The sequence below is a fragment of the Babylonia areolata genome, chromosome 15 (genome assembly GCF_041734735.1).
Source record: "Babylonia areolata isolate BAREFJ2019XMU chromosome 15, ASM4173473v1, whole genome shotgun sequence".
NCBI lineage: Eukaryota > Metazoa > Mollusca > Gastropoda > Neogastropoda > Buccinidae > Babylonia > Babylonia areolata.
Genome location: NC_134890.1, coordinates 4,528,410 through 4,546,154, shown reverse-complemented (window position 1 = coordinate 4,546,154; position 17,745 = coordinate 4,528,410). Strand labels below are relative to the sequence as shown.

Sequence of the window (17,745 nt, the reverse complement as noted above, 5' to 3'; positions counted from 1 at the left end):
TGATAAGTAAAACTGACAAAGCAAAATGAAAACATACTAAAGGGAAGTAAACCAACTATATAATGAAATAATGAAATGCTGTTTGCTCATTACTGATAAAATTCTCAGTCTAATAATCATATGTAACTATACTGTCTTTATGTACACATACAACTCAGACATGCAGCACACTGAAATAAAATACTGGAGCCATACACTCCTGGCATTCACAGGCTTCTATGAGATGGTGTATTGTGTGGGGGAAGTATTTCTTTTTTTTATAGAAAAACAGTAGAAGAATTTCCTGAAACCATCATTGTCATATGCACTTTTTTCATTTTTCATTTGTGTGTGTGTGTGTGTGACCGTGTGTGTGTGTGTGTGTGTGTGTGTGTGTGTGTGTGCAATGTGTGCTGTGTGTGTGCAATGTGTGTATGTGTGTGTGTGACCATATGTGTGTGTGTGTGATGTGTGTGTGTGTGCAATGTGTGCTCTGTGTGTGTGTGTGTGACCATGTGTGTTATGTGTGTGTGTGTGTGTGTTACCGTGTGTGTGTATGTGTGTGTGCGACCATATGTGTGTGTGTGCGTGTGTGTGTGTGTGTGTGTGACTGTGTTTGTGTGTATGTGTGTGTGACCATGTGTGTGTGTGTGTGTGTGACAGATTGTGATCAAGAACCTGAAGAATGAGATCACCAAGAAGGTGCAGTCACCGAACTGCGAAGGAATCTTCTATGCCGGCACCGGCTGTCTGCTTCTGAAGGAGTCGGACAGTGTCACCCTGTTTGATGTCCAGCAGAAGAGGTAAGTTTGTGTGTGTGTGTGTGTGTGTGAGTGTGTGTTTGTGTGAGGGTGTGAATGAGAGAGAGAGGGAGTGTGTGTGTGTGTGTATCTGTGTGTGTGTGATGTGAGTGAAAGAGAAAGAAAATGAGAAAGAAAGAGAGAGAGAGAGAGTGGGAGGGGTGGGGGGGGGGGGGGGAGAGCATGTCTGTGTGTGTGTGTATGTGAGAGAAAGTGTGTTTGTCTAAAGAAGAGAGGGTGTGTGTGTGTGTGTGTGTGTGTGTGAGTGTGTGAAAGAAAGTGAGTGTGTGTGTCTGAAGAAGTTAGGATGAGAGAGAGCTTGTGATTGGTTTTGTGTGTGTGTGTTTGTGTGTGTGTGTTTCAGAGAGAGAGAGAGAGAGAGAGAGAGAGTGTGTGTGTGTTGCATTATTCATCTGACTGTTGATGTGATGGTAGAACTCTGGCATCGGTGAAGATCTCCAAGCTGAAGGGCGCCATCTGGTCTGCCGACATGTCTCACGTGGCTCTGTACAGCAAGCATGGTGAGTTTTGCTCTGTGCTTCTTTTTATCCTCCTCCTTCTCCTCTTCTTTTCCTTCCCCTCCTCCTCCTCCTTTTGTGCTTCTCCTCCTCCTCCTCCTTCTCCTCTTTCTCCTCCTCCTCCTCCTCCCTCCTCCTTCCTCTTACTCCTTCTCCTTCTACTCCTCTTCTTCCTCCTCCTTCTGCTTCTGCTCCTCCTCCTTCTTGTTCTTCCTCCTCCTTTTCTCCCCCTTCTCCTCTCCCTCCTCCTCTTTTTCCTCCTTCTTCACCTTCTTCTTCTACATGTGTGGGCTGCAACTCCCTGTGTTCACTTGCATTTATGAGTGGGCTTTAACATGTAAGACAGATTTTACCCCGCCATGTAGGCAGCCTTGCTCTGTTCTCAGGGGTGAGCATGCTGGGTATGAACGCATGCACTCTGTCCTGTCGTGATGCATCCTGTCTTACGACATATCATGACATGTCCTGTCTTGTCATGACACATCCTCTCTTGCCATGATGCATTCGGTCTTACCATTATGCATTCTGTCTTATGACATGTCCTGCCTTATCACAAATTCCGTCTTATCATGATGCATCCTATCATGACATATCCTGTCTTACGACACACCCTGTCTCACCATGACACACCCTGTCTCACCATGACACACCCTGTCTCACCACGACACACCCTGTCTTATCACGACATACCCTGTCTCACCATGACACACCCTGTCTCACCATGACACACCCTGTCTCACCATGACACACCCTGTCTTATCACGACACACCCTGTCTCACCATGACACACCCTGTCTCACCATGACACACCCTGTCTCACCACGACACACCCTGTCTCACCATGACACACCCTGTCTCACCATGACACACCCTGTCTCACCATGACACACCCTGTCTCACCATGACACACCCTGTCTCACCATGACACATCCTGTCTCACCATGACACACCCTGTCTCACCACAACACACCCTGTCTCACCACGACACACCCTGTCTCACCATGACACACACTGTCTCACCATGACACACCCTGTCTCATCACGACACACCCTGTCTCACCATAACTCATCCTGTCTCACCATAACTCATCCTGTCTCACCACAACACACCCTGTCTCACCATCACACATCCTGTCTCACCATGACACACCCTGTCTCACCATGACACACCCTGTCTTATCACGACACACCCTGTCTCACCATGACACACCCTGTCTCACCATGACACACCCTGTCTCACCACGACACACCCTGTCTTATCACGACACACCCTGTCTCACCATGACACACCCTGTCTTATCACGACACATCCTGTCTCACCATGACACACCCTGTCTCACCACGACACACCCTGTCTCACCATGACACACCCTGTCTCACCATGACACACCCTGTCTCATCACGACACACCCTGTCTCACCATAACTCATCCTGTCTCACCATAACTCATCCTGTCTCACCACAACACACCCTGTCTCACCATGACACATCCTGTCTCACCATGACACACCCTGTCTCACCATGACACACCCTGTCTCACCACGACACACCCTGTCTCACCATGACACACCCTGTCTCACCACGACACACCCTGTCTCACCATGACACACCCTGTCTCACCATGACACACCCTGTCTCCGCAGTGATCTCTATCTGTAACCGCAAACTGGAGAACCTGTGCACGATCCACGAGAACATCCGTGTCAAGTCGGGGGCCTGGGACGAGAGTGGCATCTTTGTCTACACCACCAGCAACCACATCAAATACGCCCTCACCAACGGGTATGTCGCCTTTGGTCTCTCTTTTGTTTGTTTCGTCAGTGTGATGATGTGTCTTGTTTGTTGTCCTCATTTTTCATCCTTTGTTTTGGGGCTAAATGACCAGTGGTGAGAGCTGGTGATAGCCTTGAGATGGCCTTAGTGGTCGGTGAGGCTCTAAGCACCATGATTTAATTTGATTTTAAGTGAGAGCTGTTTGATCAATGGTTTCACCACCACAATGGAAATTAGTTTGTCTTCTGTGAAGGACCTTGATTTTAAAACTAGGAGGCAATATTGCGCTGGCTCTTGGTGCTGCAGCCTTGGGGAGGGGCTAGTTGACCTTTGGGGACCATCCCAACAGCAACTGTCCTAAAACCCTCCTGGCTGAGAGAGTGGGGATGTAACCTGGGCAAGACACTCTCCACCATAATCAGATTGTAGGCCAGATAGTCGGGACAGCAGTTGCCTCCTCTGCTGTTGCAGTGGTCATAGTCGGACACGACTGTCATGCATCCTCTATGTTCAGAGGCCACAGTTGGCAGGTGCATTGCCTAGAACCAGACATGAAGTGAAGTGGTGGCCAAGTGGTAACATGTCCGCCTAGGAGGTGAGAGAATCTGAGGGTGTGGGATAGAATCTCGCATCCTTCAGAATTTTCAAATCCCCCTCCACTAGAACTTTGAGTGGTGGTCTGGGCACCAGTCATTCAGTTGAAACGATAAACCTTTGTGCACAATACAATACAATACAATACAATTACAATACAATACAATACAATATGATGCAATACAATACAATACAATTATAATACAATTACAATACAATACAATACAGTACAATAGAATACAACAACACAACACAGTACAACACAGTGCAGCACAATGCAATAGAATATGATGTAATATAATACAACAGAACACAACAGAACAGAACACAACACAGCGCAATACAATACAATACAATACAATACAATACAATACAATGCAGTGCAGTGCAGCGCTGTACAATGCATTACAACTCGAACAATACAATGCCATACAAACACTACAACGCAAACAGTATAACAGAACACAACAGAACCCAGCACCACAAATGTTAACGTGCGGTGTGACGTGTCCAGGGACCACGGCATCATCCGCACTCTGGACCTGCCCATTTACATCACCCGCATCAAGGGCACCAACGTGTACTGCCTGGACCGCGAGTGTCGACCCCGCGTCCTCAACATCGACCCCACCGAGTACCGCTTCAAGCTGGCACTTGTCAACCGCAAATACGAGGAGGTGGGGTTCGACGCTATGCTGGAATACAATGTCTGTGTCTGTGTGTGTGTGTGTGTGTGTGGGGTGGTTAGGTGATGCTTGAATAAAGCATCTGTGTGTGTGTGTGTGTGTCTGGGGGTTTACAGTGCGCTTGAATATGTGTCTGTGTCTATGGGAGTTTACACTGCGCTTGAATAACTTGTCTGGGTGTCTGTGGGGGTTTACACTATGCTTGAATGACATGAATTGGTGTCTGTGGGGGTTTACACTATGCTTGAATGACATGAATTGGTGTCTGTGGGGGTTTACACTATGCTTGAATCACGTGTATGGAGTCTGTGGGGATTTACTGCTTGAATGACATGTACGGGTGTCTGTGGGGGTTTACACTATGCTTAAATGAAGTGTCTGAGTGTGTCTGTGTTTATGGGTATTTGCGCTACACTTCAATGTCTGTGAGGGTTTACACTATGCTTGAATGAAGTGTCTGTGTATCTGTCTAGGGATTTACACTACACTTGAATGTGTGTGTGTGTGTGTGTGTGTGTGTGTGTGTGTGTAGATAGGGTTGACACTGGGTTTGGAGGGCAGGGGAGGGTTACACTACACTACAGAAGTAGAGGGCCCAGAGTATCGGCGAATCAAGTGCGATCGCGCCTTAATTTTAGCCTGATCGCCCAATCGAGCCATATGATTATGTGACCTGGTTGAAGACATAATTTGACAAAAAAACAAGAATGCCAGAGAATCGACAGATAGACAGAAAAAAACTCAGCCGTATGAAGAGCACAGGAACAGGAGTCAAGATGGCTGCTGGAAAAAGAGGAAGCTAGTCAGGGATACAGAGGGCAGGTAACCTACTTCCGGGAGGTTATCGGCCGTAGCTACTTCAGTTTTCTCTGCATAGGCGGATAGTAGTTTGCACAGGACAGGAATCGGACTCCCTGCCGGAGTCTGTGCTAGTGGGTCATGGTAAGTATGTTAGATAAATGTAAAACTCAACACAACACAACACAAAATGTGAATGGACACTGTTGTGTGGACACAGGTACTGCACATGGTGCGAAACGCCAAGCTGGTGGGCCAGTCCATCATTGCCTACCTGCAGAAAAAAGGGTACCCAGAGGTGGCGCTGCACTTCGTCAAGGACGAGAAGACGCGCTTCGGGCTGGCGCTAGAGTGTGGCAACATTGAGGTAGGTGGAAGAGTTGTGTGCCCTTGTTTTGTGCTGTTGGTGTTGGTTGTAGTGTTGATGTAAGGTGAACGACTTCGAGTAAGTGGAAGAGGTGTGTGCGCTTTGTTTTGTGCTGTCCCTCCTAACACAAACCAGTAATCAGATGTAGTTGGTAAGTAATGACGAAACGTACCAAAACAATCCAACTGTCGGATGTAATTGATAAGTAACGTCACAAAATCCATCCCACCAAAAACCAATAATCAGATGTAGTTGATAAGTAATGTCACAAAATCTATCCCGACAAAAACCAATACTCAGATTTAGTTAATAAGTAATGTCATAAAATCCATCCCAACACAAAGCAATAATGAGATGTTGATAAGTAACGTCACAAAATCCATCCTACCAAAAACCAATAATCAGATGTTGATCAGTAACGTCAGAGGCAGTTGATAAGTAAGGTCACAAAATCCATACTTTGTTTTGGTCTTCTTCCTCCTCCTTGACCCTGTGAAGTGTCAGAGGGGTGCCACACAGACAAATCATTAATCAGAGAGGTTCGTAAGTAACGTCACAAAATCCATACCACTCAAACCATGAAAGAAGGGTGGTTGATCAGGTAGGAGATACAACACAAACAAAACCCTGAACTCTGTGCAGGTGGCGCTGGAAGCAGCACGAGCGTTGGACGACACGGCATGCTGGGAGCGACTGGGGGAGGCAGCCCTGCTTCAGGGCAACCACCAGATTGTGGAGATGGCCTACCAGAAAACCAAGAACTTTGACAAGCTCTCCTTCCTCTACCTCATCACGGGAAACCTGGAGAAACTGAAGAAGATGATGAAGATTTGTAAGTCTGGAGAGCGGGGCGGGTTGACGGGGGGTGGGTCGGGGGTGGGGGCGGTCAGTGATGGTGGTAGGGTCATGAAGAGTTGGTGGAAGTCGACTGAGTCAGGTTAAGATCTGGCAGAACAATACAATACAATACAATACAATACAATACAACACAACACAACACAACACAACACAATACATCTTTATTCATCCATTTGGAAATTAATAATAATAATAATAATGTACATTTATGTAGTGCCCTTTCTATCTAAGAGCTCAGGGCCCTTTACATGAAAGAAAAATATTACAAGTTACATAAAACATTCATGACCACTCTTTCTCAAACCCCCTCCCTCCTTTCCCGCCTTCACACTCTCTCTGTCCCACTCTACATACATCCAAAGTGAGCTGACATGGGTGGTGTTGGATAACAAGGAAACTGAGAGTGCTTATAGGTAGGTTTTAAAAAGATGAGTTTTTAGAGATGAGCGAAATGCAGAAATAGAATCAGATGCACAGATATGATGAGGAAGGTTGTTCCAGATTTGAGGAGCAGCAAAGAAGAAAGAACTTTCACCATAGGTTCTTGTATTGACACGAGGAAGTTTCAAAAGGTAACAGTCAGAGGAACAGTGGAGATTTCTTGCGGGAGTGTAAACACTGATAAGGTTAGAAAGATATGTAGGTCCTGTGGTGTGGAAAGCAGAATAGCAGAGACATGCAACTTTGTATTCAGTTCTTGCTTCAATGAGGAGCCAGTGTAGAGTGCGGAGGTGAGGAGAAATGTGATCAGTCCCATTTGCAGCATGCACCTAGTGCTCGTAAGAGAACTCTTGGCGACAAAAGGGCTGCCCCTGGCAGAGTTATTCAGAAAAAAGAAAAAGAAAACAAGTTCACTTGCAGGCAGGAAAAAAAAGTTGGCGCTGCACTGTTCTGTCACTGGGGAGAACAACCTGAATATCACGTGAATATGTTCTGACAAAATACAATATGAAATGATACACTCCTCTCCACTGCACTGCACTGCACTCCACTACACTGCACTCCACTCCACTCCACTACACTGCACTCCACTCCACTCCACTACACTCCTCTCCACTACACTGCACTCCACTCCACTCCACTCCACTACACTACACTCCTCTCCACTGCACTGCACTCCACTGCACTGTACTCCACTCCACTCCACTCCACTCCACTGCAATCCACTCCACTGCACTGCACTCCACTCCACTACACTACACTCCTCTCCACTGCACTGCAGTCCACTCCACTCCACTCCACTTCACTCCACTGCACTTCACTACACTCCACTACACTCCACTCCACTCCTCTCCACTGCACTGCACTCCACTCCACTCCACTCTACTCCACTCCACTCCACTCCTCTCCACTGCACTGCACTCCACTCCACTCCACTGCACTCCACTCCACTACACTACACTACACTCCGCTCCACTGCACTGTTCTCCACTCCACTCCACTCCACTCCACTCCACTGCACTGTACTGCACTACTCTCAACTACACTCCTCTCCACTCCACTGCACTCCACACCACTGCACTCCACTCCACTGCACTCCACTAGACTACACTGCACTCCACTCCACTCCACTACACTGCACTCCACTGCACTGCACTTCACTACACTCCACTGCACTGCACTCCACTCCACTCCACTTCACTACACTCCACTACACTGCACTCCACTCCACTCCACTACACTGCACTGCACTCCACTACACTCCACTGCACTGCACTCCTCTACACTCCACTCCACCGCACTGCACTCCACTCCACTGCACTGCACTGCACTGCACTGCACTCCACTCCACTCCACTCCACTGCACTGCACTGCACTCCACTACGCTACACTGCACTGCACTGCACTACACTACACTACACTACACTGCACTACATTCTCTCCACTCCACTCCACTGCACTGCACTCCATCATGCTGCAGTTCAGAATACACGTAGATTGAGGGGGGGTGGGGGAATCTGAATACAGTGAACATAAACAATAACAGATGTAAGTCGTTATATGTTATAGTCCATTACACAATCCACTCAAAAACAGACAATAATCAGTACCCTGTGTTCCATAATTATGTCATTGTAATCAATAGCAATTGTGGAGAAAATCACCCATACAAGAAAAAGCATACAACTTTTCATTTATTGAATCAGGGCATGTGAAAATAAAAAGACAAAAACCCCCCAAAAGACTCAAAGCAATAATATGGAAGGAAGTTGTACAGTTTGTACAATAACGTGTACAAAAATTGAAATCAATCATAAAGACAGTCAGGTGGTCGACCAGGCAGACACACAGACAAACAGACACACATACAGACAGACAGACAGTCCCTCCCCCAACCCCTGTCTACCAGAAGGGTTTGTTTTGTTGTTGTCATTGCCATTTTGTGGTTGGTTGTTGTGGGAAGTAAAGGGCAGAGTGATGGCCTGGAGGTAACACGTCTGCCTAGGAAGCGAGATAATCTGAGCGCGCTGGTTTGAATCACGGCTCAGCCGCCAATATTTTTTCCCCCTCCATTAGACCTTGAGTGGTGGTCTGGACGCTAGTCATTCGGATGAGACAATAAATTGAGGTCCATTGTGCAGCATGCACTTTGCACACATAAAAGAACCCACGGCAACAAAAGGGTTGTTCCTGGCAAAATTCTGTAGAAAAATCCACTTCGATAGGAAAAACAAATAAAACTGCATGCAGGAAAAAATACCAAAAAAATGGATGGTGCTGTAGTGTAGCGACGCACTATCCCTGGGGAGAGCAGCCCAAATTTCACACAGAGAAATCTGTTGTGATAGAAAGAAATACAAATAAATGAATAAACAAATAAATGAAATACACTGCTTATCTCCAGTTTGTGTGTGTGTGTGATGCAATACATTGTTTATCTGAAGTTTTGGTGTGTTTCGTTGCGCAGCGGAGATCAGGAAAGACACCAGTGGTCACTATCAGAACGCTCTGTTGCTGGGAGATGTGCCTGAACGTGTCAAGATTCTCAAGAACTGTGGACAGAGTGAGTAGTATATCAGCTGTTGCTTTTTGTTTTGTAGGAAATTTAATTTGATTTGATTTTTTTTTTAATTGAATAGAGAGCTTCAGAAGTTCAGTAGAGCTGTGGTGATTCGTTTCTAGGGCTTCCCTTGGGTTTTTTTTTTTTTTTTTTTTTTTTTTTTCATTTTGAAATAATGGCACGAGAGATTTGTTTCAGTCAGTGAATGCACAATGTGTGTGTGTGTGTGTGTGTGCGTGTGTGTTTGCATGTGTGTGTGTGTAAGAGTTGTGTGTGCGTGTGTGTGTGTGTGTGTGTGTGTGTTGTGTGAGTGTGTGTGTGTGTGTGTGTGTGTTTGAGTTGTGTATGTATTTGTGTGTGTGTATGTGTGTGTGTGAGAGAGAGTTGTGTATGTGTGTATGTGTGTGTGTGTGTGTGTGTGTGTGTGTGTGTGAGAGAGAGAGAGAGAGTTTGTGTGTGTGTGTGAGTTTGTGTGTGTGTGTGTGTGTTGGTGGTGGACACATAACCTCTGACCTGTGTGTGTGTGTGTGTTGCGGGGGGACAGAGTCGCTGGCCTACCTGACGGCGGCCACCCACGGCCTGCAGGAGGAGGCGGAGGAGCTGAAGGAGGGGTTCGGGGAGGAGGACAAGGTGCCGGACCTGTACCCCGGGGCCCGGCTCCTGCAGCCCCCGCCGCCCATCTGTCTGCAGGAGAACAACTGGCCGCTCCTCACCGTCTCCAAGGGCTTCTTTGAGGGCGCCATGGCCTCCAGAGGTGGGTGTTGGGGGCGTGGGGGTGTGTGAGGGGTTTGGGGATGGTCGGCAGGTGAGGGGGGGTGTGGGGGTGTGTGAGGGGTTTGGGGATGGTCGGCAGGTGAGGGGGGTGTGTGTGAGGGGTTTGGGGATGGTCGGCAGGTGAGGGGGGGGTGTGAGGGGTTTGGGGATGGTCGGCAGGTGAGGGGGGTGTGTGTGAGGGGTTTGGGGATGGTCGGCAGGTGAGGGGGGGGTGTGAGGGGTTTGGGGATTGTCGGCAGGTGAGGGGGGGGGTGAGGGGTTTGGGGATGGTCGGCAGGTGAGGGGGGGGTGTGAGGGGTTTGGGGATTGTCGGCAGGTGAGGGGGTGGGTGAGGGGTTTGGGGATGGTCGGCAGGTGAGGGGGGGGTGTGGGTGTGTGTGAGGGGTTTGGGGATGGTCGGCAGGTGAGGGGGGGGTGTGGGGGTGTGTGAGGGGTTTGGGGATGGCCAGCAGGTGAGGGGTGTGGGGGTGTGGGGGTGTGTGAGGGGTTTGGGGATGGTCGGCAGGTGAGGGTGGGCGTGGGGGTGTGTGAGGGGTTTGGGGATGGTCGGCAGGTGAGGGGGGGCGTGGGGGTGTGTGAGGGGTTTGGGGATGGTCAGCAGGTGAGGGGTGTGGGGGTGTGGAGGTGTGTGAGGGGTTTGGGGATGGTCGGCAGGTGGGGGGGGGGGGGGTGTGGGGGTGTGTCAGGGGTTTGGGGATGGTCAGCAGGTGAGGGGGGGTGTGGGGGTGTGTGAGGGGTTTGGGAATGGCCAGCAGGTGAGGGGGGGTGTGGTGGTGTAGGGGTGTGTGAGGGGTTTGGGGATGGTCAGCAGGTGAGGGGGGGTGTGGGGGTGTGTGAGGGGTTTGGGGATGGTGGGCAGGTGAGGGGGTGTGTGGGGGTGTGTGAGGGGTTTGGGGATGGTCGGCAGGTGAGGTGGGTGTGGGTGTGTGAGGGGTTTGGGGATGGTCAGCAGGTGAGGGGGGTGTGTGGGGGTGTGTGAGGGGTTTGGGGATGGTCGGCAGATGAGGGTGTGTGTGGGGGTGTGGGTGTGTGTGAGGGGTTTGGGGATGGTCGGCAGGTGAGGGGGGGTGTGTGGGTGTGAGAGGTTTGGGGATGGTCGGCAGGTGAGGGGTGTGGGGGTGTGTGAGGGGTTTGGGGATGGCCAGCAGGTGAGGGGTGTGGGGGTGTGGGGGTGTGTGAGGGGTTTGGGGATGGTCGGCAGGTGAGGGGGGGCGTGGGGGTGTGTGAGGGGTTTGGGGATGGTCGGCAGGTGAGGGGTGTGGGGGTGTGTGAGGGGTTTGGGGATGGTCGGCAGGTGAGGGGGGGTGTGGGGGTGTGTGAGGGGTTTGGGGATGGTCGGCAGGTGAGGGGGGGGTGTGGGGGTGTGGGGGTGTGTGAGGGGTTTGGGGATGGTCAGCAGGTGAGGGGGGGTGTGGGGGTGTGTGAGGGGTTTGGGGATGGCCAGCAGGTGAGGGGGGGTGTGGGGGTGTGGGTGTGTGTGAGGGGTTTGGGGATGGTCGGCAGGTGAGGGGGTGTGTGTGAGGGGTTTGGGGATGGTCAGCAGGTGAGGGGGGGTGTGGGGGTGTGTGAGGGGTTTGGGGATGGTCGGCAGGTGAGGGGGTGTGTGTGAGGGGTTTGGGGATGGTCGGCAGGTGAGGGGGGGTGTGGGGGTGTGTGAGGGGTTTGGGGATGGTCAGCAGGTGAGGGGGGGTGTGGGGGTGTGTGAGGGGTTTGGGGATGGTCGGCAGGTGAGGGGGGGTGTGGGGGTGTGTGAGGGGTTTGGGGATGGTCAGCAGGTGAGGGGGGGTGTGGGTGTGTGTGAGGAGTTTGGGGACGGTCGGCAGGTGAGGGGGGCGTGGGGGTGTGTGAGGGGTTTGGGGATGGTCGGCAGGATAAGGGGGGTGTGGAGGTGTGTGAGGGGTTTGGGGATGGTCGGCAGGTGAGGGGGGGTGTGGGGGTGTGTGAGGGGTTTGGGGATGGTCGGCAGGTGAGGGGGGGATGTGAGGGGTTTGGGGATGGTCGGCAGGTGAGGGGGTGTGTGGGGGTGTGTGAGGGGTTTGGGGATGGTCAGCAGGTGAGGGGGTGTGTGAGGGGTTTGGGGATGGTCGGCAGGTGAGGGGTGTGTGTGAGGGGTTTGGGGATGGTCGGCAGGTGAGGGGGGGTGTGGGGGTGTGTGAGGGGTTTGGGGATGGTCGGCAGGTGAGGGGGTGTGGGGGTGTGTGGGGGATGTATGGGTGGTGGGGATGATGTGGATGGTGGTTGATTTGATGCTGTGAGAGGTGGATGGGTGTGGTTTGGGACAAAAGTGTGTGTGTGTTGTGTGATGTGGGGGTGCTTTGTGTCTGACTGACATGTCTTTGCATTGTCATGTGAGAGATTTAAAAGTGCTATATGAACACCCATTGTTATTATTGTACTGTGTAGTATTGTATGATGAGTAGAAATAATGTGAATAAGACACTTACCCAGCATTATTATTGTATTGTGTGATAAGTAGAAATTATTTATATAAAATATATACTCATTGTTATTATTGCAATATGTTGTATGATTAACAGAAATGATGTAGATAAGGAAATGCCCTGGGTGGATTTTGACGTGGGTGGCACTGATTGCAGGCAAGCCATCAGCCTTGGCAGCTGCTGTGGACGGACTGGACGAAGGGGCCGGAGAGGGATGGGGGGCAGACGCTGAGCTGGTTCTGGATGATGGTGAGGGGGCACTGTGTGTGGGGGGAGGTGGGGGGTGGGGGTGGGGGTAGTGAGTATGTGTGTGTTCGTGTGTGTGTTTGTGTGTGTGTGTATGTTTCTCCATGTTTTTATGTGCGTGCGCGTGTGTGTGTGTTTGTATTTTCATTTAGGTGTAGAGGAGGAAAGCTTCATTTTGTGTGAAACTGAAACAGATGATCGGTGACCAAGGGTGTGTGGGGTGGGTGGCGTGTTGCAGAGGGTGGCTTTGGAGCCGGAGAGGGCTTTGAGGAGGAAGGGGTGACCGCCGGAGACGGGGAGGGCGGAGCATGGGATGTGGAGGATGAAGATCTGGAGCTTCCTCCTGACTTGGTCAGTATGGCTGTGTGTCTGCTTGTGTGTGTGTGTGTGTGTGTGTGTGTGTGTGTGTGTGTGTGTTATCTTACATAGTATTCCTTCTTGGTAGCTCATGCTTTGTTTACTAACCAATTTTCTTTTCTTTCTTGTATGTAATTCATTTTTTCAATATACTTTTTTGTTATTCCTCCAGTGGAAAGAACCATAAATATTATTTTTCTTACTACACTGGTTAAATAAATTTTGTTCAGTTTTTGTGTTGTTTTATTTCTTTGTCTCTGTCTTTGTCTGTCTGTCTTTCTCTCTGTATCCCTCACCCTATCCCTCTCTCTCCCCTTCCCCACCTCTCTCTCTCTCTTTATCTCTTTCTCTGTCTCATACATGTACATGCATTGAGAGGCTGACAGATTTGTGAAACATGAGTCTGACTGTGTGGATGTAAGCAAGATAGATGGAGCCTGACCGAGGTACAGTAGCTGTTGACAGGATAAATGGAGCTTGACTGAGGTACACTAGCTGTTGACAGGATCAATGGAGCACTGAGGTACTGTAGCTGTTGACAGGATCAATGGAGCACAGGTGTACAGTAGTTGTTGACAGGATAAATGGAGCACTGAGGTACAGTAGCTGTTGACAGGATAAATGGAGCACAGGTGTACAGTAGCTGTTGACAGGATCAATGGAGCACCGAGGTACTGTAGCTGTTGACAGGATAAATGGAGCACTGAGGTACAGTAGCTGTTGACAGGATAAATGGAGCACAGGTGTACAGTAGCTGTTGACAGGATCAATGGAGCACTGAGGTACAGTAGCTGTTGACAGGATAAATGGAGCACTGAGGTACTGTAGCTGTTGACAGGATAAATGGAGCACTGAGGTACAGTAGCTGTTGACAGGATAAATGGAGCCTGACCGGTGTACAGTAGCTGTTGACAGGATAAATGGAGCACTGAGGTACAGTAGCTGTTGACAGGATAAATGGAGCACCGGTGTACAATAGCTGTTGACAGGATAAATGGAGCCTGACCGGTGTACAGTAGCTGTTGACAGGATAAATGGAGCACCGGTGTACAGTAGCTGTTGACAGGATAAATGGAGCCTGACCGGTGTACAGTAGCTGTTGACAGGATAAATGGAGCACCGGTGTACAATAGCTGTTGACAGGATAAATGGAGCCTGACCGGTGTACAGTAGCTGTTGACAGGATAAATGGAGCCTGACTTGTGTACAGTAGCTGTTGACAGGATAAATGGAGCCTGACCGGTGTACAGTAGCTGTTGACAGGATAAATGGAGCCTGACCGGTGTACAGTAGCTGTTGACAGGATAAATGGAACACTGGTGTACAGTAGCTGTTGACAGGATAAATGGAGCCTGACCCGTGTACAGTAGCTGTTGACAGGATAAATGGAACACTGGTGTACAGTAGCTGTTGACAGGATAAATGGAGCCTGACCGGTGTACAGTAGCTATTGACAGGATAAATGGAACACTGGTGTACAGTAGCTGTTGACAGGATAAATGGAGCCTGACCGGTGTACAGTAGCTGTTGACAGGATAAATGGAGCACCGGTGTACAGTAGCTGTTGACAGGATAAATGGAGCCTGACCGGTGTACAGTAGCTGTTGACAGGATAAATGGAGCCTGACCGGTGTACAGTAGCTGTTGACAGGGTAAATGGAGCCTGACCGGTGTACAGTAGCGGAGTGTTGGTGTTGCAGGACATGGGAGCAGCAGCCACAGGCACGGGGGAGGAAGGGTACTTTGTGCCTCCCACCAAGGGCACCAGTCAGGCTCAGGTATGTGGCTGTCTTATCTTCTGCTGTGTTGTGTTGTGCTGTGTTGAATTCATTGTGTTGTGTTGAATTTATTATGCTGTGTTGTGATGTGTCGCATTTATTATGTTGTATTGTGTTGTCTTGCATTTATTGTGCTGTGCTGTGCTGTGATGCATTTATTGGTTTTTTTGTGTGTTGTATTTATTGTATTGTGTTTAGCTGTGTAGAATTTATTATATTGTAATGTGTTTAGTAGCATTTATTGTGTTGTGTTGTGCTGTGTTGAATTCATTGTGTTGTGTTGTGCTGTGTTGAATTCATTGTGCTGTGTTGTGCTGTGTTGAATTTATTATGCTGTGTTGTGATGTGTCGCATTTATTATGTTGTCTTGCATTTATTGTGCTGTGCTGTGCTGTGATGCATTTATTGGGTTTTTTTGTGTTGTATTTATTGTGTTGTGCTGTGTTGAATTTATTATATTGTAATGTGTTTAGTAGCATTTATTGTGTTGTGTTGTGCTGTGTTGCATTTATTATGTTGTGTTGTTTTTTCTTGCATTTATTGTATTGTGTTTTATTATATTGTGTTGTCTTGCATTGCATTACCTTGTCTTGCATTGTATTGTGTTGTGTAACTCTTTATCACAACAGGTTTCTCTGTGTGAAATGTGGGCTGGTCTCCGCAAGGAGAGCACATTGCCACAGTGCAGCATCACTGTTTTCTGCTTCATCTGTTTTCTCACTGCTGGTGTATTTGTTTTCCTCTCAACGTGTTTATTTGTGCAGAATTTTGGGACAACCTGTGGGGTTTTGTTTATGAGCACAAAGTGCATGTTGCACATGGGACCTCAGTTTATCGTCTCATCCGAATGACTGGCGTCAAGAGCACAACTCAAGGTCCAGTGGAGGGGGAGAAAGTATCGGTGAGAGTAGGATTCAGCCTCATGCGCTCAGATTCACTTCCTAGTCGGATGTGTTTCCACTAGGCCACCACTCCACATGCGTGGGTGTGCTGTAGTGTGTCTGTGTGCTTGTACGCATACCAAGGCTCACCTCTGTGTACGTGTAGATGTATGGGGTGTTGTTTTAGAATTGTTTCTAGAAAGCTGAAAAAGGTGAACTGTGTGCTTGATGTCTGTCATGTTTGTCCATCCTTATCTGTTAGGATTTTTGGATGTATTCTATTGAGAAACTTTATCAGCTGTGTGAATACATATTGTAAGTTGAAAGTTATGTTTTCAGTATCAATTTAGGTGGATGTGACACATTTGTTGTGCATTCATGAAGCACAATAACAGAATTATGTTACATATTACGAAGCTTTTTTCCATTCACTGCAGAAATAGTGTCTTGATAAATACGCATGATTTTTGGCGGATAATATTGATGCAAATGCTGCAAAGCTTTATTGCTAAGCATGTTAACAAACTCAAGCAGTGACAAGCGAAAAAAGAGTGGGGAAAAAAAGACGTTTTCATGCTTGACAGTTCATGGAATGAAAATCCACACAACACTGGTAACGTTGTTTCGCACAGGTGTGAGTATTGTTGTTGCATTTAAAAAAAAAGAAAAGAAAAGAAGTTCAAAGTGATCTGGTTTGTGTGTACAGGTGTGGTGCAACAACTCGCAGCTACCTGTGGATCATGTATTGGCTGGGTCCTTTGAAACAGCCATGCGGGTGAGCTTGCCTTTGGACAGTGTTTCTATGTCTTTATCTGTTACTCTGTGTGTATGTGGGGGCGGGGGGAATGTGGGGGTGGGTTGTGGGGGGTGTGGCGTGTTTGTGTGTGTGGGAGGGGTGGAGGTGCTTGCTTGAGTGTGTGCGTGTGCGCATGTGTGCGTGTGTGCGTGCGCACACAGTGGTTTGCTTATTGGCATTATTTATCATTGTGGGTTTTTTTTTTTCGAAATGGTGTAACTAAAGACAATACAGGTATTCACTTGAAAAAGAAAATTACAATTTTAGATAGGAAATTTTAGGTAGGAAAGCATGGGAAGGAGTTGTTGAAGATTTCATCTTCTACTTCTTCTTCTACTTCTTCTTCTTCTACTTCTTCTTCCTCTTTTTCTTCTTCATCTTGTACTTTACTCTCCTTTTCCTTCTCCTTCTTTTTCTTCTTCTACTTCTTGTACTGCTACTTCTTCCACTTCTTCTTCCTCTTCTTCTTCTTCTGTTTCTTCTACTTCTTCTTCTTCTACTTCTTCTTCTACGTCTTCCTCTACTTCTACTTCTTCTTCTACTTCTTCCTCCTCCTCTTCTACTACTTCTTCTTCTTCTACTTCTTCTTCTACTCCTCCTCCTCCTTCTTTTTCTCCTTCTTCTTCTCCCTCAACTCTGACGAGTCACTGGGACGCCACACAGATACCTCCAGCTCTGCCAGTTGTCCTTTGAAAGCCAGTGATGACAACTAGCATGTTTAAAAACTGATGAAAATAAGTCCGGTATTCAGCTCTACAGCTGTGTGGAGGACCCGCAGTGTACATCTGCCTTCATCACAGAGACTGGGGTGTCCATCTAATAATAATAATGATAGTATTTATATAGCGCTGAATCTTGTGCAGAGACAAATCTAAGTGCTTTCACACCAGTCATTTACACGCATGCTTAACTCTAGAACTGAAGAAACTGAAGACAAGGAAGAGGCAGGTGAGGGTGGCTATCTTGTGAGCAGGTGGGTTTTAAGGCCAGACTTGAAAGAGCTGAGTGTGGAGACCAGACGAAGTGAAAGAGGGAGTTCATTCCAAATGCAAGGTCCAGAGACAGAAAGAACAGCATCCAACAGTGGAGTGTTTGAAT

The 17,745-nt window shown here is 48.4% G+C and overlaps 1 protein-coding gene across 1 annotated transcript in view; it reads left to right on the top strand.

Moving 5' to 3' along the window:
* The window catches only part of LOC143290380 (coatomer subunit alpha-like), a 45,156-nt gene that overhangs the window by 12,740 nt on the left and 14,671 nt on the right, over window positions 1–17,745 (top strand). Inside the window, exons 13-24 of the mRNA XM_076599764.1 lie at window positions 643–782; window positions 1,215–1,300; window positions 2,941–3,079; window positions 4,179–4,341; window positions 5,369–5,515; window positions 6,158–6,347; window positions 9,282–9,377; window positions 9,919–10,128; window positions 12,746–12,838; window positions 13,074–13,186; window positions 14,893–14,970; window positions 16,558–16,626. Coding sequence (XP_076455879.1) covers window positions 643–782; window positions 1,215–1,300; window positions 2,941–3,079; window positions 4,179–4,341; window positions 5,369–5,515; window positions 6,158–6,347; window positions 9,282–9,377; window positions 9,919–10,128; window positions 12,746–12,838; window positions 13,074–13,186; window positions 14,893–14,970; window positions 16,558–16,626 — 1,524 coding nt within the window. The remainder of the gene's footprint in view (window positions 1–642; window positions 783–1,214; window positions 1,301–2,940; window positions 3,080–4,178; window positions 4,342–5,368; window positions 5,516–6,157; window positions 6,348–9,281; window positions 9,378–9,918; window positions 10,129–12,745; window positions 12,839–13,073; window positions 13,187–14,892; window positions 14,971–16,557; window positions 16,627–17,745) is intronic.